Raw genomic sequence first — 20,770 nt, 5'->3', positions numbered from 1 at the left:
CTGCCGCGCTGAGCCGACAAACAGCTTATCAGCTGTTTGTCGGCTCAGCATGCTAGTCTGGACGCTCCGCGGTCGACATCAAAGCCCTTTGTCGACTGCCCCGTTATTCCTCGTGGGATGAGGTTTACCGGGGCGGTCAACAAAGGGCTTTGATGTCAACCGTGGAGCTTCCAGACTAGTGCACTGAGCCAACAAACAACTGATCAGCTGTTTGTCGGCTCAGCGTGGCAGCCATTTAAATTTAAATGAAGCGGCGATTATTTAAATCGCTGCTTCATTTCCCTTTGTCCAATAAACAAATCTACATGGCTCCGTCGATGAAGCCATGTAGTCTAGACATACCCTTATTTACCGTGGTATTAAGATCTTTTCTTTCTATTCTGTTTTTTCATCGGAACTCCATAGAGACTGTGCACATTCTCCATTCTAATCCTTCAGCATCCTACTTTCACTAGCTTCCCAGGTTGAAAGAAACTGGACACGTCCATTGATATATACTTTTTTTTATTCGTGTCCCTCCCCTTATACCAATAGCTCTTGGAAATTACTAGAGGATGAAGTCAACAGAACTTTAAAATAGACTCACTCTCTCACACAAAGGAAACACTGCTCAGATTTTTGAACTCAGGAGAACACAGAAGAGGCACACAAAAACACAAGGAAAATGCAAACATTTAGTTTTTATTTGCACGTGTATTTTTTCTCACCAATAGCTGGTGTTCACAAAACCTTTTCAGCTGACAGTATCTTTTAGTAAACTCCATGAATACTGTTTAAAAATAGCTTGAGATTAGAAAATTACACAAAATTCTCCACTTGTCCTGTTAAAGCGTGCTGAATCTCAGATCCACTATTTTATTCAAAAGTTATTAAAAGTTTGATTTTTGTGGCTAATAGAATGCTTTTAATTGTACGTTATTGTCTTTACTGATGTGGTATTTTTCCTGAGTTGTCAAGACCACAGAATATGTGCATTTTCTCTTTTTGTAGACTTATTTTCATAGGCTCTTAGACACAAAGATTCTGTGGGTGAGATTCAGGGAAAACTGCCATTGCAAATGGCAGGGGAATGCGGTAAACGGTAATCTTTACCCTCATAGTATTTAAGAAATGTTGGGAATAAAACTAGAGCTCCCCAGTCAAGGAAGGCTGTTATTGGCTAACAGTTGCTTGGCAACACCAGGGTTGTGGCATGTTCTCTTTAGATACAGTCCAGCAATCTGAGCCCGCCTCATAGGAGATCCTCTTCACTGTAATAAAGAGTGCACATCTAGGTCCCAGGAGTTTCTTTGAGGTGTCAGCTGTCCTCAGTTCCCACCAACTTCAAAGAGAACTATAGAACGCAGGACTGCACAGGACCGGGTATATTTTGCAAAGTTACAGTATGCGAACTTAATGGTAAGGTAAGAAAGTAACAGGTCATAGGATATGCAAATTTAAGTGAATTCACTAAACATTTGACATTCTTGTTTGATTTAGTTTTTGTTTGTTTGTTTGCTCTAACTTCTTTATGGTAGAAAATGAAGGCTCTTTTTTGCCATTGGCAAAATCTCTTTCCGAGAAGAAAACTCAGAAAGTTCAGAACAGCAAGTTCAGAACAGCATCATGCCAGTGCTGTATGTTTTGTTTATATTTTACTGCAATAAATAATGAACAACTTATTCACAACAAAAATCACATACAAAATAAACTAATTGGCAGGTTTTCACAAAACTGGATTATTTGTGTTCATCGTATTGCAAAGTGAGGTCAGCAAGAAAAAATGATTTGGAAAAGACATCGCTTTTGCATTAGGCATAATTATAATGAACTAATAATTAATCAATAAAATGTATTTGTGATGGAAATAATCATGACACACCTAAAATTTTTGAAGGCAAATCTACTTAGGCCTACAATTAACATGCAAGTTCATCCAACAAGCAACACAAAATTTATTGTAGTAGTCAACTGTTCTATCAACATTCAAAAAGGTCTAGACAGCAGCACAACTTTTTCTATATAGAAAACACACCATAACATTAATACAACAGTCTGTTTGAAATCTGGAAAATACCCGCTTGGTAACTAGACCTCTATCGTCAATTTTGACTTCTGACACATGATATAAATACTGGGGATTATTTTGTGACAATGAGGTCAATACAGGCTAAATGAAAAATTTGCCGTATTGCTAGTAAATGATTCTCTCTCGTTAATCATTTCTTAAAGAAATGCATGTGAGCTTAGTGTGCTAAAATGCATGGCTTTGAAAACAATAATATGAAGAAAAACCTCAATTTATAACATTCAGCATAAGCACTTATTTCTATTGTGCGACTGCAATTGTCGCATCAGATCTAGGAAGAGTGCAGAAAAGGTCAAATTTTAAAACTACAACCTCAGTGGTACGATGGGAAAAGTATCAGTATTGTCTGCACCCATCTCTGTGTCTGCTATTTAAACTCCTGGAAAATCTGCCAACATTCTAAGTTCCTAAATATTTTTTTCCTTTCTTCAAAAGGGTTAAAAAAGTAGGAAAGATTTTGTTCAAACTCTTGCTAAGTTACTCTTATTACTTCAGCTAGCACGATGGGTACATGACATCCAAGTACTGTAAATTATCAAAAAGTACTGTACAGAAAATTACAAATTCATTTCAAAATACATTACACTGCTAAGATTGAGATAAAAAGTGCTTTTTGCCAGAAAAGGAGTCTTCTCAAATAGAAGTGTCACATAGTTTACTTTTTTCAATAAAATTCTGGTGTTTCAGCCTCATTGTGCTATAATCTATTATTTTTTCCCTCACCACAAGCAAATCTGTAATTAAGTCCTTCTGCTTTCGTGGCTGAAATGTTAAGTGATGACTACCAGTGGAAAATGTGCTCCATGTGACAGTGCTAGTAGCCATCTGACTGTTCGATTTAGTGGCAAAGAACAGGCGCAAATCCTTCACAACCCAGGAGAGTGCCTCACTATTTTGTACACTGTATTATTTCCAGAGAGCTGTTCTGAGACTCTGATGAATTTATGTAGTGTTGTACTTTCCCATGGGTTCCACACAATCTCTGGATGCCTTGGCAAGTCTTTATCCAACGTTTGTTCAAGCCTTCCCCTGAAAAGTCACTGAATTCAGCGGTGCCTGTATTGCCTCATGAGTGGGACAATACAAGATGGCGGGCCTGCCAGTTTCAGAAATGGATGCCTTAATAGTTCTTGTGCTGTTGCTCTCTCAGAGGGCTCCCTCACCAACATCAGATCTAAGAACCCACGGAGCACTGAGGAAACCTGCAACATCACACTGAGGTTATGGAACGCAGATAAAGCAAGATAAACGCTAGCATGGCTTTTCAAACCAGCTTTGCTGGAAAGTCAATTAAAATATATGTTAAGAGCATGCAAAATTGTGATAGGAATTACAGCTAGCATATATAAGAAGACTGAAAGGACACTCATCTTCCGTATATGAGAAAATTAAGAAATATGGTGGCACGAGCGGGCAAAGAGCTGAGGTGGCATTTAAAATGGCTTGGTATAAAATGTTTTAGCACAGCAGGATACGTTTTTCTTATTACCGAGGGCAACATTCTGTCTATCAAGCCCAGCGAAGGAGTAGGACTCCCCTTCATAGGTCACTTGGAACCTGGATACTAGCCCATCCTCCTCCAGGTTCGGTGGCCAATGTCATTAAGCCAGCCCAGGATGGAGCGGGTAGTACTTACAGCTGGCATGGCCCCACAGCTTACTATTACACCCAGCTTATGGACCATCCAGTGCTCTGGGATGTGCCTCAATCCACAATCTAGTCTTTAGAGTTTACACCATCATCAGGTCATGCATTTGGCTCACGTTAAGATCTGAGTGGGTCCATATAAGTGTAAGCATTCTCACCTTATGCATGTCCTTCACTCGTGGAGGTAAGTTATCTCGGATTCTGCGCATTGCTTGGAGTGGTGGCTCATTGAAATAAGGCGGTTCTCCATCTATCATTTCTATTACCATGATGCCCAGTGACCAGATATCCACCTGCAATAGATAGGTCATTACTAAGCTGTGCAACTAGAATATGAACACGTACAGGATGAGCATTTTGAGATGGTCAGTCCTCACGGCCCTATCCCATTGCTTTGCACGCAGCATGTTCTGTTTGTGCCAATGGGGATTTCCGCTTAAAAACTGATGGTCCATTGAGATGATGACTCTCTTTCTACAAATTGTTAATACATTTTGCTATGAGAAAAACAGCGTACGCTGAAAGGGATTTACAATACATTATGGTCCAGATTCTCAGTTGGTGTAAATCAGCAAAGTTTATCGAGGCCAATAAACCAGGATGGGCCCAATTTAAACTAGTATGGATCAGATCCAAGTGAAGGTGTGGTATGTATGGGGGACCCGACTCCTACTGCCCCCTACACCAGACCCCCTAGTAATCCCAGATGCTGCAACCCTCAGGGGAGAGGGACTTTGGGAGAGATGCAGTGGGGGAGAGGGGTGGAGAAGGCAGGGGAGGGAAGAAGTGGGATTTGGGGGAAGGGTACAGAAACACACATACACCATGGGCTGCAGAGACTCTGGGGGCCAGATTGTGAAATTGCTCAGGCTGTAGATTGCCCATGGGCCGTGAGTTTGAGATCCCTGCCTTATGCTCATTTTAAAGTGCTTTGACACTGGTGAAAGGTGTAAGGGGTCTAAGAATATGTCTACACATGGTTGTAAGGGGCCTAAGAATATGTCTATACGTGGTCCTGGAGTGTGATTGCACAGACGTCTTTGCACTAGCTCTCATTGAGCTAATGTGCTAAAAACAGTAGTGTAGCCACCGTAGCACGGGCAGAGGTGAGTGGTGACCTAGACTAGTCATGCTGAGTACACCCCCTCACACACCGAAGCCTGCGGGTATGGACTTGGGGTAGCTAACCTGTGCTGCTGTTCACCACTGCCGGTGGCTACATGACTCTTTAACATGCTAGCTGAATGAGAACTAGCACGGGTATGTCTAGGCGCACTGTGGAATCAGACCCACAGCTCCAAGTACAGCCATACTCTTGCTGTCAATGACCATGGGCCCCAAGGTTATGTGTGTATTGAGCACCACACACACTGGGCCAGAATTGGCTCTTACTTACAGGCTGTCCATGCAGAGTAACAGAAAGGGCAGGGGAATTCTGGTTTTACACTGCTCTGACTTGGAACAGGATTTGTCCCACTCTGCATGATGCGTAGATACAGCCTCTTCCTTACAACTTTAAAACATGACTCATCTCCCTGGGTGTGTGCACATCAGGCATTTGCTCATCTCAGCTGTTATCATAGGTAATATAAAATCAAATACAAATATGCCAAGTCCTACTACCATGTGGAGTAAAAAAGGGAGAGTTAAAAGTCACTTCTTTGGATAGGAAACTGTGAGTCACTGCCATGACTAAGAGAAAGGAGGAATTTTTTATAAACCCGCAGCAATCTTCAGTTGTAAAATACGGTGACTCAGTACTGGGTGACAAATGGGTTATAACATAACATAATATCTGTGAGTCCATAAAGGCAGCTCCTTGCTGTTCTCATCTGAAGGTCCTCAGTAAAAGCTCTGACTAGTCTATTCTCCTTACAGTTTGGCAGTTCTCAAAATAGTTCCCTGAGTCGTAGAAATTGGTACAGCTACTTACCCTAATGAGTGAGTAATTTATCATACTTTGAAATGCATTGCAGCCTCTTTAAAAGTAAAATAACCCATGCTGCTGTGCTTAACTTGACAGAGCAATGCAACACAGAGGGTATGTCTACACTGCCGCCCTTGTTCGAACTAGGGTGGCTAATGTAGGCATTCGAACTTGCAAATGAAGCTCGGGATTTAAATATCCCAGGCTTCATTTGCATGTTCCCAGGCGCCGCCATTTTTAAATACCCCGTAGTTCGAACTACCTGCCCGTGGCTACATGCGGCACAGACTAGGTAGTTCGAATTAAAGCTCCTAATTCGAACTACCATTACTCCTCATTGATATTTAAATCCCGGGCTTCATTTACAAGTTCGAATGCCTACATTAGCCATCTAGTTCAAACTAGGGTGGCAGTGTAGGCATACCCAAACACTTAGGGTGAAGCAGAAATCTTCTAAAATTCTTGAATATTTCTCCATCAGCATCCAAATGGGAAACCACCACACAGGTTATTTTCTTTCATACATTGGAACAGAAATGATAATACGAGTGTATAATGATTTGAGAGGTCTGCATGAGATTCTAACACTCTCCCTCATGCCCAATCTGAAGCCCTCGCAACACAATGAGGTGTTTTTTCATCAGGTGTTTAGAAATACTGATCGGCTGTAACAACAACAGCTGTTTCGAAAGTGAAAGTGCAGCTGTTGATCGGAGTAACGTGCTGGCGAGATCATGCTAATGAAGCGCGGGATATTTAAATCCCCGCTTCATTGACTATTTCAAGTGCCTGCATTTGGATCCCTAGTTCGAACTAGGGTGCAAGTGTAGACATACCCTAGGAATTTATCACTATCTAAGGGTGTGTCTAAACTACACCCCTCTGCCGACAAAGGGATGTAGATTAGGCACTTTGAAAGTGCAAATGAGGCTAGGATTTAAATATTCTGGGCTTCATTTGCATACTCACATTTGGGTGCTGTGCTGATCACGCGTCCTTTCGAAAGTGAAAGTAAAGTCTAGCCATGGCTCTGCTGATAGCGAGGAGCTTTTTCGGCAGATCAAAAAATGAGGAGTACAGGATCTGCCGAAAAAGCTCCCCACGGTCGGCAGAGCCGCGGCTGGACTTTACTTTCACTTTCGAAAGGGCGCGAGATCGGCACAGCTCCCGAATGTGAGTATGCAAATGAAGCCTGGGATATTTAAATCCCGGGCTCATTTGCACTTTCGAAGTGCTTGATTTGCATCCCTCTACTGACAGAGGGATGCAGTCTGGAGGTAGCCTAAGTGTTAACGCGGCATTTTCTTCAGACATGAGTCTGCAGAAACAGCACTGTGTCAAGTTTCTGCACACTTCAGTTTGCAGTTTTCTGACTTTTGACAGACAGCTTGACAGTTAAGGATCATGACCAGCCAGAAAGCATCTATGAACTCACCTAGATTGTCTACAGGAGGGCTGGGCATTAAATGGACTGTGGGCCAGACGCGTTCACCAGGGTTAACTCCTGGCAGGCTTCTGGACACTTGATTTACCTGCATGTTCGCAAGTACAACCCTGTTCGGGCCACAGGTTGCTTATTGCCCACCTCTGGTCTACAGCTTGGTATAATGGGCCCTTATGAAGAATCATCCAGGTTCAACACAAGAGCGTGGAAAGATCAGCCCTTGGCACCTGATGTTTACAGGAGGAAATCGCCATTTGTTCAGAAATGACCAGCAGATTGGAGAGAGGAGTACAACAGGGTCTGGTTTCTGTTTTAAATGGGAAGTAAGGTGTGAGTGGATGCAAGTGCTTGCACGGGGAATGCATGGGGAATGGGAGTGGGATTTTTCCAAACCTCTCAGCCAGTGATTAATCAGCCCCGCCCAGTCAGAGGCTCTGGGCTCCCTGTGAAGCTGTACTGCCGCCCAGCTTAGTGGGAACACTGCTCTCAGCCCTGGCTTAGCTCATTACGGCTGAGCAGAGTCAGACCAACGCTGCTCACAGACAGTCTGCCTGCACTCATTGTTCAACTTGGAGTCAGGGACCGTCTTTTCTGTGTGAGTTTGTAACATGCCGAGCACAGTGGGGTTCTGGACCATGCCTGGGGCTCACATTGTATCACAATACAGATAACAAGAAAACCAAAACAATGACACAAATGTTACATGTGCACCTGGCTGTTCATATATGCAAATGTTTGATTCCCATGTGCAACAGTCGTAACTTGGTAACGACACACACCTCCTGCAGGCACAGTTAGGCTGGCATTTTTATACACAAAATTGCACATACCTAAGTGTGAAAATCAGCCCCTGGTGTTGTTATAAAGAGTATTATCATACATTCAGTAATGAGAAAATTATGACAATTCCTTTTAATTATATAACACCTAAGTTAAAAATTCACATAGAAGCTCCATTATATGAATGTTCAATAAGAAAGTTCTATTTAATACTGTCTGATCACATCCCCATGTTTTATGTATAATGCTACTGTATACTGTTACTCTGTATTGTCACTGTATAAAGTTATCACGTTGAGGTATAATCTATTGCTATGTTATTGCACATGCAGTGATTACAGTTTAGTGCATTTTTTTTTAGAGACAAATGTATTTGGGCATAAGCTTTCATGGGCTGTAACCCACGTTGTCAGATGCATCTCTCATGAAAGCTTATAAGTGCCACAGGACTCCTTGTTGTTTTTCCTGAAACAGACTAACATGGCTACCTCTCGGATACCTTCTTCCTGTATTAAACATATTCTAAATTATGCATCGCTACAGAGCGAGCCACAACCTCGCTTTACAATTGTACTTGTTTGTGAGGAAGTGGTTGCGTCAACAAATACTGAAGCAGGGAACAATGCCCTGGCAATGCTCACCTCGGTTCCATACGGCAATCTGGAGATCACTTCTGGTGCCATCCAGTATGGCGTTCCAACGAGAGATTTCCTTTTTGGAACTTCCTTGGAAACTTGGGCACAGAACCCGAAATCTGATAATTTTATCTAACAATAAATAATGAAATCAAAGAACATGATAGGTGATGGGCACTGATATGGTATTACTGCAAGCCTTCTGTTAATACCAACAGTAGATATAAACTGATTAAAATAAAGAAGGTAGCACCGCCATTAAGGTTGTCTGACATGTATATTATATTGTATATACAGAACTGCCTAGGTGCAAAGGTGATAATTGCTTTGAAGGGTTGATCAAATATCACTCTAAGGGAAACATACAGTAACATTGGATTGTATTTCCTTAGTGTTGGTCAAATCATCCTTATATATATAGCAGCTACCATCCTGACTTGAAACACAGACATGATGGGACTATCAGAAATGTGTAGAATAGCTCTTGGAATATCTTATTACCAAACTGCTCAAGATAGTTAAGACCAAAGCATTTGGGGCATCTGATATTGACCACTGTCGGCAGATAGGATACTGGGCTGGATGGACCATTGGTCTGTCCTAGTATGGCTGAACTTACGTTCTTATGTGTTTTCTCATATTTACTTGCTGAGTTACATACAACTCTGCTTCTCAATGTTGCCAATGTATGAAACTCTGTTGTATTTATATTGATGAAGCAACTAGTGAAGAACATAGAACCTTCCTTACCAACATCACGACAAGGATGTAGCCTTGTTTTACCGTGCTAAAGAAGGGTGGTATGTTGCAGTCGAAATATACCTCTCAGTGAGCATTCAAAATCCAAAGCTGAGGTCACTATAAACCAGCAGTTCTCAAACTATGGGCTGGGCCTCCTCAGGGAGGCATGGGAATGTGCCAAGTGAGATGCCAACTGTGTGCTTGTTTGTTTTTTGAAGAGCTATGGCTGTCAGCCCTGGGTGGGTGGGGCTTGTGCAGAAGGGGTGGGAAGCAGGGAAAAAGGGGACAGCCAGAGCCCTGCCACCCTGGGACTGACAGCAGGAGCCAGGCCACTTAGGAATGATGCCTCCTCCTCTCCCAGTTGCTCACCTGGAGGCAGTGGTGGGGCTCTGGCTGTCTCTGCCAGGTGGAAGCAGCAACACAGAAGTATGGGAGGCCATGGGGTGCTAAGTTTGCTGTGAAAAGTGATATTCATCAATGTCACATTTCACATTGGCATCCTTACTTCTGCGCTGCTGTAGATATAGTGCTGCCCTCCAAGAAGGGTGCCTGGCCAGCAGCTGCTGCTCTCCGCTCTGCCTTCCGAGCCGGGCGCCTGGCCAGCAGCCGCTGCTCTCCGCTCCGCCTTCCGAGCCGGGCGCCTGGCCAGCACAGCATGGGCAAGGCAAGATTACCATTACTGTATGCAGCACAATAATATTAGCTGATGTTACCCAAGCTGCTAGTAATTCGAAGCAGGAATTTAAGTCTTCCAAATGTTTTGAGTATATTCATCTGGAGTGTGAGCCTGATGAACAGCTTAATGTTTTTTCAACCCTTTGAACTGAGAACATTCAGAGGCTTTCATTTTGGCGATCTAAAGTCACGTGATGGCAGTTTACAGAGGTCAGCTACTTTGGTGCCTCTCTGGGTATAATAGTTTGCCCTTTGATTGACAGACAAGGAGGCCTATAATTCAGCTAGCAATGAGTATCATTCTTCAGAAGACGTTCAGAGATAGTGCCTCTCAAATGCAGAATTCCAAAATTATCACATCACTGCATGTAAATCTTCTTCTTAGTTACACCATAAGTTTGAGTCTCACAAGTTAATTGGCATACACTACATCTTTATGGAGTCTGCCTCGGCATGGGGGGTGGGTATTAGACAGGGGAAGGCAATGCCTTCCCAAACTGCCCAGCTGGTCCTGCCCACACTCTGCCCCCTGCCCTCCCCTATTCAGCATGGCTCCCCCAGTGTCCTGGGGCTGTCTGGGCTTCAGACTCATTGAAGCCGGAGCCATGCTGCCTGCCCTCTGGGGCTGGGTAGGTTGGGGCCTGATACCAGCGGGGCTCCAGGATCAGTGGGGCTGCCCACCTACGGGGTGGGGCTGCCTGTCCTCCCTGTGTTCCTGGAGCTGGGGAAGGCTGGGGCCACCCGTGCACCACCTGCTCTCTCTGTGCTCAGTATGTGTGTGGAAAGATTGGGGCTATGTGCCTCCTGGTAGGGGTGTTGGTGGTGACCTGCCTCTGTAGTGGTGGGAGGTTGGCTCCCACGAGGCTCTGAATGGAAGGGGTGGGGTCTTGGGCATTAGTTAGCAGCAGCTGAGGTAACTCAAGGCTAGTGCTGCAAAAACGGCAGTAGAAAGACTCCAGGGAGCTGCGCACATTCCCAAAGGCTGTAGAACTTCATGCTGGTGGGAAGCTCATCCAAAAGGAGACAATATAGACGTCAGTGCCGAGGCCACTGATGGAAAGAATTCCTTTCATTTGCTGGCTACAGTGGTATTTGAAGAACAGTCTGCAGATGCTCCAGCATCACAAGAAATATCACCGAAGCACAGGAAAGAAAAGTCACTTATATGTGCTCTATGCGCCAATATGGCTTTTTGGATCTCTTGGTGTCAAAGAACGAGCATAATTAGGTCACCTGATACAGATGTTTTGATCGTGGCTGTTCACGACTTTCCATAAATGAAACATATAGATAGCAGGTGGGTTGATCTGCCTCGCTTCATACCTGTGCACACAGTTTGTGAAGCCTGTTACATACCTACAGCTGTACACACACTAATGGGATGTGACTCTATCAACTCTATTTGATATTGGGAAAAACTCTGGGTTTAAAGTTTCAAAACAATGGGAGCTTACACTTAAGAGATCTTGCCAAACTGGGACAGAGTGACAGAAAGCTGCAATTTCCCCCGCAGGGAAGTTAGTAGCAACGTTGCATAACAACAACGAGAAAGAAGAGGAGACAAAATAAACCTGAATTGCTTACACCTCAGTCTAGCTGTCAAAGTGGATAAGCCGCTAGCCAAACTCTCACCATGTCAGGGCAGTAAGGAAGAGCAACGTGGCAAAGAAAATGTTGGATCTCTTTGCACATCGGTAAACCAGATCTTGGATCACCATTGCAACATGGATGGAAAAATGTGGATAAACTATTTCCAGTATTCTTCATGGGCCCAATGGCATCTGCACTTCCAGAAAACCTTATTTGTGCCTGCCTCTATAGGTATTACTGCACAATCAAACGCATCTGTAGTCAGAGCAATTTCCCTACACGTAATTGTGTACATATCATGGCACTAAAGACCGTGGTAATCCATGTACTCTTGACAGAGACCACAATGAACAAGATGATGCTAATGATGTTGACTAGAAACATCACCGGCGCTATTACTTTTCAATGATACCTGTGTGTGTTTAATATTAGTTTTTGTTTTAGATTGTTGCTGGTGTCATAAAACAGAAATGAATGAACATATTTCAGTGTGGTCATTTTAACGTGTTGATGGAATCGTTTATTCCCATTTCTAGGATAACAGTGCTACTTGACAACTCTACATCACACCTTCTTTTAAAGTAGACATAATACACTTTCAAATGACGCATGATGTGTGTATGTGTGTTGAGAGGAAACATTAAATCAGGGTGTATGGGATTCACCTACCATGTCACTCTGCAGTTTGTGGATAAGGAATGAACCTGACAGCTATATGAGGCATTAAAGAGGAAGCACAATAAATTGATGCATGGTGTAGACTAACATTTTATTATCAGTGTTGATTTGGTTTTTTTTGGTCTCAACACAGATGCTATTTTTTTCTTGAGGGCAGTTGGTTTTTTTAAAAACCAGACTGTAGAAATAATTGTAGGTATTTTTAAAAGAAAGCCAATAATATCCACATTGCCCGAGCCAAACATATTTTTCGGTTTACAGCGAGGAGAAGAGATGAAATAATGCATGGCTTCGAGGCTCATTTGTAGGAGTGCAACAGTTTTTGCATATCTATTGCTCACCCGAGTACATAAAAAGACAATTTTCTAAAAAAAGATAATTGCACAACAAAGCCTTGAAGAAATCTGCATTGCAGAGAATAAGTACTAGAGTAATGAGCTTAACGAGGCATTGTATGCAGATCCCAAAAGCAGATCAGATGCTATTTCAGCAACTCTACTGTAGACCAGCCTGACTGACTTTCATATGTATGGAATTTTCTTCCCCCGATGTCGGTATGTTTAGTTCCAATGGGAGGAACCTGTACTAGAAAGGGAAGAGCATACCTCTTGGTAGGTGAAGACAATAAAAGGAAGCAAATCAGGAGGAATGGTCTTGTGATTAAAGTGCCATGCTAGGGGTGAAATCCTGGCTCCACTGAAGTCAATGGGAGTTCTGCTTCGCTTCCAATGAGGCCAGGAGTTTACCTTTGGACTCCAAGGACTCAAGTTCAAATCCTTGCTCTGCCCCAGGCTTCCTCTATGAACATGGGCATCTGTAAAATGGGGATGCAATATTACAGTTCCCACATCCCTTGTTTGTCTTGTCTATTTAGACTGGAAGGTCTGTGGGGCAGAGGCTGTCTCTTATAAGAACATAAGAATGGCCATACTGGATCAAAGGTTTATCTAGCCCAGTATCCTGTCTGCCGATAGTGGTCAATACCAGGTGCCCCAGAGGGAGTGAACAGAAACAGGAAATCATCACTTGATCCCTCTCTTGTCACCCATTTCCTGCTTCTGAAACTTCAGAGACTGCTTCAGAAACTAGGGACACCATTCCTACCCATCCTGGCTAATAGCCATTGATGGATCTAATCTCCATGAATCTATCTAGCTCTTTTTTGAAACTTGTTTAAGTTCTGGCCTTCACCACATCCTCTGGCAAGGAGTTCCACACTGTGGAACAGACTGTGCACTAAGTGAAGAAAAATTTCCTTTTGTTTGTTTTAAACCTGCTGCCTCTTAATTTCATTTGGTGACCCCTAGTTCTTGTATTGTGGGGATAAGTAAATAACTTTTCCTTATTCACTTTTCTCACACTGGTCATGATTTTATAGACCTCTATCACCCCCACCCCTTTAGTCTCCTCTTTTCTAAGCTAAAAAGTCCAAGTCTTTTTCATCTCTCCTCATATGTGACCCATTCCAAACCCCTAATCATTTTTGTTGCCCTTTTCGGAACCTTTAAATTATGTGCATGTCCAGCACCCAGCACAATGCGGATGAGACCCCTAAGCTCTCTGCTGGAATACAAAGTCACATATATTGTTCTGCCTAGAATTTGTAGCTCTGTGCCAGTAGTATGGTAGAATACCAATATTTTTCATTTTATCATGAAGAATCCTTCATATTTTATATGGACTGAATAAGTCCATCTCTGAGGCAAATTTTTAAAAAAAGAAACCCTCTGATATTAGGTAACAGTGACATGGAGGAACCATCTGAAGGGGTTGTGAGGAAGGTTTCCAATCCTAGAGCTACTCCTTCCACCAAATAGAGTATCAGTCAGTCTGCATGGAAAAGAATAGGAAAGGGGTAGCCAGTTAGGAAGGGAAAGGGGCAGGCAGAAACCATTCTGTGAGACCCACTGCCCCCTCCAAATAGACACCAGTACAGCGGAGAAACAGAGCAGCATTAAATCCTTCTCTTGGCTCAGTGATGCCTGCCACTGGCCTTGTCTAGACCAGTGTTTCTCAACCTTTTTTTTCTAAAGTACCCCTTTAAAAAATTATAAGTACCCCCAAGTGCCTACAATTTTCAGACACACACATTTTTTTTTCTACCATTGCAATACATTCGTTTAAACAACTTAATCGTAGCCGGGCGAGCGATGAAATTTTTATTTTTTGATGTAAAAAGGACAAAAACAATAAAGTGCTGTAAAACGTAAAATAAAAATTCAGTTTTCCTCCCAATTCCAAGTTGTGTTGATGGACCTTTCTAGACTTCTCTCGAGTACAGCTGCTCCCCGAGTTGCGAACGGTCGAGTTACGACCGTTCGCACTTACGACCAAAGCTCCCATGGAGCGGTTGTAAAGGCGGTCCCTGAATTACGAATGTGACCGCGCTTACGAACAGCACGGTCGCATGTAACTCAATGGGGTCCGAGTTACCAACGGATCGAGTTGTGGCCAAGTGTTTGGTCCGTAACTCATTCATAACTCGGAGAGAGGCTGTACCCCTAAGGGTACTTGTACCACTGGTTGAGAAACACTGGTCTAGACTAGCAAAGTTGCCTGTTATTGACAGCGGAGGTTAGTTACAGGCACAGCTACAAGTGCAGCCACAAACATACAGGTTGGACCTCCCAAAACTGGGACTCCCTCATCCAGCAATATCTGTGGTCTGGCAGGAGTGTTCCTGGACCAGGGAGTCCTGGCTGGGAACCCTTGTGGCAAAAGGGCTGGTGGCTTAGAGCCCGGAGGAGTTGGGGCTGGGACTGGCACCATAACCCCAGTAGCACAGCAGGGGCTGCAGCAGCCCCAGAAACATGGCCGGGGACATGGCAGTTGCAGCAGGGGGCTTGGGGCTAGAGATGTGGCAGCTGTGGCAGCCCCGATAGTGGGCCGGGGCGGGAGATGCAGCAGCCCCAATAACGGGGCTGGGGCCAGGGCAGTCTGGGTTGCCAGTGCTGCAGCAGCACAGCAGCTAGGCAGGAGGGTGGCTGGGGCTGGGGAAGGTGGTCTGGGGAGCTGGTAGCAGGGGACCTCCTCTGCGCCAGAAACTTCCCTCTCGTTCAGGAACAGTCAGGTCTCATGGGTGCTGGAACAGAGAGGTCCAATCTGTATTGTTTTGAGCTCCACCGATTTCTGAAATGGTGCTGTACACAGTTTGTGCTTGGCTATACTTTTGTTATAACTGTGTATCAGATTGTCTTATTTGCAAGGTCTTTATTAAATAAAAGAACTACTAACATCTATGATCTGGCTTCCACAGAGTTTGAGTTCCAGCTTTGTCACCCATGTTTACGATGTTTACTCTTCCTGGAACGCACTACACTGCACAGACACTGAGCAGCTTAATCATATATTGCAAGTAAATAAATACATTCACTTACAGGTATTACTAGGACCTACTTTTTGAAGTGGAAGGACATCGATAATTCTGTAGACAACTGCTTTTTAAGAAGGTTTTATAAAAATAAAAGTGACTGTAAAATGAATGATCCACATACTGACACCAACATGCTACTCCAGCCTGTGCATCGGTGTACTCTAGTGGGGGGTTTCACCCGCCAGGGAAGTGAATCAGATTCTATCTGCAGTTCCTTTTTATGGCCTTTTCCTCAGGGATGTTTTTATTGTTCGTAAATAATGGTCACAAATAAACAAGTAAACTGAAAATGCCGGTAAGAATCTTTTACAGCAGGGGTGGGCAAAATGCACTTAGCGGGCTGGATCCGGCCCACCTAGGGCTTTGATTAGGCCCATCCGGCTGCTCCACGCCCCGCCCCCTAGCGCGTTGCCTGGGAGCTGGAGCCACGTGAGCCCTTTCAGCTGCTTCTATGTAAAGCGCTTGCGCCTTCCCCGCCTCTGTCAGGCAACGCAGTTGAAAGGGCTCGCAGGTCCCTGGCTCCCAGGCAACCGGCAAGCATGGGGCCGGAGCTGCGAGCCTTTTCAATAGCAGGAATTGAAAGGGCTCACAGCTCTCGCCTCCAGCTAATGTGATGCCTGGGAGCTGCAGGGGAGGCGCGAGCCCTTTCAACTTGTGCTATTTAAAGGCCCTGCCCCTTCCGTCCAAGCCCCGCCCCTTCTAAGGTGGACCACGACCCCTTCAAACATTTTTTAAGTGGCCCCCGCTCAAAAATTGTTGCCCACCCCTGTCCTCTTCCCTGCCTCAGCCAGCTAGGAGAAAGAGGACTTCCCCGTAGGACTTCCCCTTCTCAAGTTAGGTCTTTCACTGTTTCCTCTTCCCTATGCATTCCACCCCTGAGTAGCCACATGATGGAAAATAATTCTATTAACTCTTTCTAGATGCAGTGCCTTACATCGTCTCAGTCTGGTATTGGCTACCGTTGGAGACAGGATCCTAGGCTAGAAGAACTCTTGTTCTGATATGGTCTCGATTCCAGCTGATGTCTGCAACACTCCATAGGGTTTTTGTTAAATTGGCGACAGGACAGTTTTATCGATCATGCGCATTGTCACAGTTAAAGAGATAGTAGGAGGGAAAATGTTAAATGCTCACCCTTCCGTCGCTGGTCAGAAGTATAGAGTCACTTTTTATATCGCGGTGAATAACCCCTTGAGTGTGCAGGTAGGACAATGCTCTCAGGACAGACAGACAAACTGTAGCTATCTGCTCTTCATTCATTCTAAAAGGCAAGAAGGCAAGGCATGAGCACACATGTAGAAAGAGAGGAAGAATAAACTATGGAAGAAATGGGTCAGGACAATGGGTCAGATGGGAGTAGGTTGGCACAGTCCTTGGCTAGTCAATATGCAGTAGTGATAGACAGCAGCCAAGTCTCTCAAAGGAACTGATCAAGCCCATATTTGCCTGACCATCGCCTTCTCTTTCTAAGAGGTCCTTCCTTCCTCAGGGCTGTTAATCACTTGCCAAGGCTGAAGTCACATACTCTGTCCAGCTAGACAGCCATGTATAGAAGCTAGGCTCACTGGAATTACAGAAGGGAAATCACACTCAACACATTCCAGTGAGCCCCAGCCAATGTGACACAGTGGCATGGATTGGACATTTTTTCCTCTGGATCAGCTTCCCCACCTCTAATATCTTTAACTCACAGACATTTACCTTCCTCCATCCCCCTGCATTCCCATTCTGTTCTGAAATGTGATTTGTCCTTTTCATGTGTTCACTTTTTTTTAATTGTATCCTTTGGTATATATGGTTGTGACTATTTTCTTCCACTATTTGATCTGAGGAAGTGGGTCTGGCCCACGAAAGCTCATCACCTATTAAACCATCTTGTTAGTCTTTAAAGTGCTACACGGTCCTGTTTTTTGTTTCAGCTACACCAGACTAACACAGCTACATTTCTATCACTCTTCTAAATGAGGACGTTAGTTTTGGACAAAAGGAGGGGTTATTATGAGGCCTGACAAACAATCTCACACTCTGTCCCTCAAGAGCCATTGGTCACTTTGTGTTGGTCCTCACCTGCACAGGACTTTATGCAGTTAACGATCACTGGATCAAAATCTTTGTTTTCATGTTGTTACATTAACAACGTACCTGACACAAAAAAATCACACCAGCACAGAGATGAAAAGCTAAGGCACCTAACAGTACGTACCCACTGTTCCTTCAGCCACAGGCCTGCATCTTACCAACACTCCTGTATGCTGCAGACCACATACAACAACCTTAACTCTGCCCTCGATGTCCTAGAGCCACTAGGACCTCTGAAAGCTGGAGGAGTTTCAGCATGTCCAGGTGACCGCAAAGGCAGTAGGTGGCACTGCAGCCATAGCTGTCTAAAGAAGCTCCAGTACCTCTCCTGACAGTAGGTGGTATTTCACTCTATAAACATCTCATATACAGTCTGACAGAGTGGGTTATTATAGGTGGGGTTATCCACCACTAGTCCCTACTGACCAGGAACCCCTGCCTGGCAACAATTAAAACACTGAAACAGCGACATAATCCTGAGAAGAGCCTTCATTGTGCCTCTACAGCGTGCTTCTATTCTGAAATATGGTGGCGCAAAAATGACAGCACCTTCCGTAACAGAGCTGCTCCCTGTCCAAATCCTCTCTCTTGACTTGCATAACAAAAGTAAAATTTGATCTTTTGTTTGTTTGTTTGTTTGCAGCTTTTAGCTCTGCAGGATCAACACAGAGAAGAAAGTCAACCGGGTTGCCTTCTTTCCTGGGAGCTCTCAACTTCTCCTACGTCTGCTACATCTGTGCAAATCCATTTACACCAAGGAGGCTGCACGAGGTGTCACTGCAAGCATGCTGGAGGGCATGAACGGCACAAGTGTAAATGAGGCCACATCTTTACTTATCGCACTGGAGATTGATTTTCTGGTGTTCGATTTAGCGGGTCTAATGAAGATGGGGTGGGCAATAATTTTTGAATGGGGGCCACTTGAAAATTTTTTGAAGTGATCATGGGCCGCCCTGGAAGAGGCGGGGCCTCAGGCGGAAGGGGCGGAGCCTTTAAATAGCAGGAGTTGAAAGGGCTCGCACCTCCCTTGCAGCTCCCAGGCATCATGTTAGCTGGAGGCGGGAGCTGCGAGCCCTTTCAATTCCTGCTATTTAAAGGGTTTGCAGCTCCCGGCCTCGCTGCTAGTGTGTTGCCTGGGAGCTGGGGACATGCAACCCTTTTCAATTGCTTCTATTTAAAGGGCTTGCACCTGCCAGGTGGCTGCCAGGCAACAGCCCCAGTGAAGGCGCAAGCCTTTTACATAGAAGCAATTGGAAGGGTTTGCTGCTCCGGCCCCATGCTAGCCTGTTGCCTGGGAGCCTGGGATATGCCAGCCCTTTCAACTGCTTCTATTTAAAGGGTTCCCACCTTCCCAGGCAATGCATTGAATGGCTTTTGCCTACCCCTGAGTTAAGACCCACTAAATCGAACGCTGAGGGTGACTCCAGTTGGCACTGGTACTGCTAACAGTTGCGAGGAGTGAGAGAAGCCCATGGGAGAGTTTGCTCCCATCAATCTCTCTCTGTGAAGCTCAGCTTAAGGTAAGCTGATTCCAGCTATGTGTTTTATGTAGCTGGAGTTGCATACCTTAACCCGATCTTCCAAGTACAGTGTAGACCTGGCCTGAAGTCCTAATTTGATCAACAGGCTTTTTGTTAGTGGTGATTATGTGTGAGAAGGACGTAGTTTTACTCTTAGATCACGCACTGAGTTAGCAGGGCTGGGAGTCGCCTTAATTTTAAATAGAGTAAATGTTACCTGCCAATCACTGACAGATAACAAATGGAGAACACTAAGGTGTCACTTTGGTAGTCACTTACCAGAGCAGAACTGCAGGCCTTTAAAAAATGGAGCAAGTATATTTTTTGGAAGCTTGAGTATGAGGAAAAGTTTTGAAAATGAAGTAGGTATGTGGCGTTGAACACACACAATGTACAGTCAATGTAATGTTTTTAGTGAGTCAGTTTCCTGCTCTGACAAAACTGAAGTTCTTCCATTTACAGACAGCCCACGACTTGTCAGGAAGGAGCAATCACTACTGAGATGGAATCATGAAAGAGAATGAGGAAGGGAAACAACACTTAGGGCTCGTCTAGACTATATCCCTATTTCGAAAGCGGGATGTAAATGAGCCCGAGCGAAAGTGCAAATGAAGCGCATATTTAAATATCCCACGCTTCATTTGCATATTTGCATCCGATCGCAGTTTCGAAAAAGGTTATTTTGAAAGTGAAACTGCAGTCTAGATGTGGTTCTTTCGAAAAAAGCCCACCCGTTCTCATAAGATCCTGTACTCCTCATTTTTTCAGGAGTGCGGGATCTTTCAGAAAAGGGGTTTTTTTTCCAAAGAACCGCGTCTAAACTGCAGTTTCACTTTCGAAATACCCTTTTTCGAAACTGTGATCAGATGCAAATATGCAAATGAAGCACAGGATATTTAAATCCACGCTTCATTTGCACTTTTGATTGGGCTCATTTAGTCTAGTCGAGCCCTTAGATTTCAGAGCAAATATGTGGATTCACATTCTGTGGGCAATCATTTAGGATTACTTCGTTTGCTCTTCTGTCCATTACAAACAAACATTTAAAAATGATATTTCAGGAAGCATCTCATAAATTATATGAGAGGACATAGTTATCCAGTCATCATTTACAAAAAAATATTCATGGAAAATGAAGCCCGTCACATTGCTGTACCATGGTTATCACAAGGAAATTGAAGAGAGTTAATGAGCTGTAAGCCTTTCTATCGTGTGCTCTATCACCTTAGCCTTCATCCATAGAACTTCCTGTAGCGGTCATTGAGTGAGAGATACAGAAACATTCCATATTTCAGTTGTGACTTACCACTTGACTTGCATTCTAGATGAGCCAGTAAAGGACATTATTCCTGTCTTGCTGGCCAGTTTCCTGTATTACATTAATATAAAAAATGCCCACCAAAGAGACTTTTGCTTCCACTCTACTATGTAAAAGTTACAAAATTTCAGTAACATTGTTGAGGGGAGGTCATAAAAAGTTAGAAAAGTTTCAGGAATGACGTCAGAACTTAAGAATGGCCATACTGGATCAGACCAAAGGTCCATCTAGCCTAGTATCCTGTCTTCTGACAATGGCCAATGCCAGTGAACAGAAAAAAAGGTAATCAAGTGAT

At 44.1% G+C, this 20,770-nt stretch overlaps 1 protein-coding gene across 5 annotated transcripts in view; it reads right to left on the bottom strand.

Moving 5' to 3' along the window:
* Positions 1–583: 583 nt before the first annotated feature.
* Positions 584–20,770, bottom strand: part of PAK5 (p21 (RAC1) activated kinase 5) — a 205,435-nt gene continuing 185,248 nt past the window's right edge. For 3 of the 5 annotated variants that reach the window (XM_075925678.2, XM_075925679.2, XM_014580030.4), the window contains 4 exons: positions 16,693–16,819; positions 8,508–8,633; positions 3,874–4,008; positions 585–3,270 (listed from right to left, as the gene is read on the bottom strand). In XM_075925678.2, coding sequence (XP_075781793.2) covers positions 3,115–3,270; positions 3,874–4,008; positions 8,508–8,633; positions 16,693–16,819 — 544 coding nt within the window. In that variant the 3' untranslated portion in view covers positions 585–3,114. Of the gene's footprint in view, positions 3,271–3,873; positions 4,009–8,507; positions 8,634–16,692; positions 16,820–20,770 lie in introns of all 5 variants that reach the window. The other 2 variants (XM_025177947.3, XM_075925681.2) reach the window with 2 other exon arrangements.

The sequence above is a fragment of the Pelodiscus sinensis genome, chromosome 3 (assembly GCF_052426305.1).
Source record: "Pelodiscus sinensis isolate ZL-2025 chromosome 3, ASM5242630v1, whole genome shotgun sequence".
Classification (NCBI taxonomy): Eukaryota; Metazoa; Chordata; order Testudines; family Trionychidae; genus Pelodiscus; species Pelodiscus sinensis.
The sequence above is the reverse complement of the archived record's forward strand: the minus strand, read 5'-3'. Positions and strand labels throughout refer to the sequence as shown.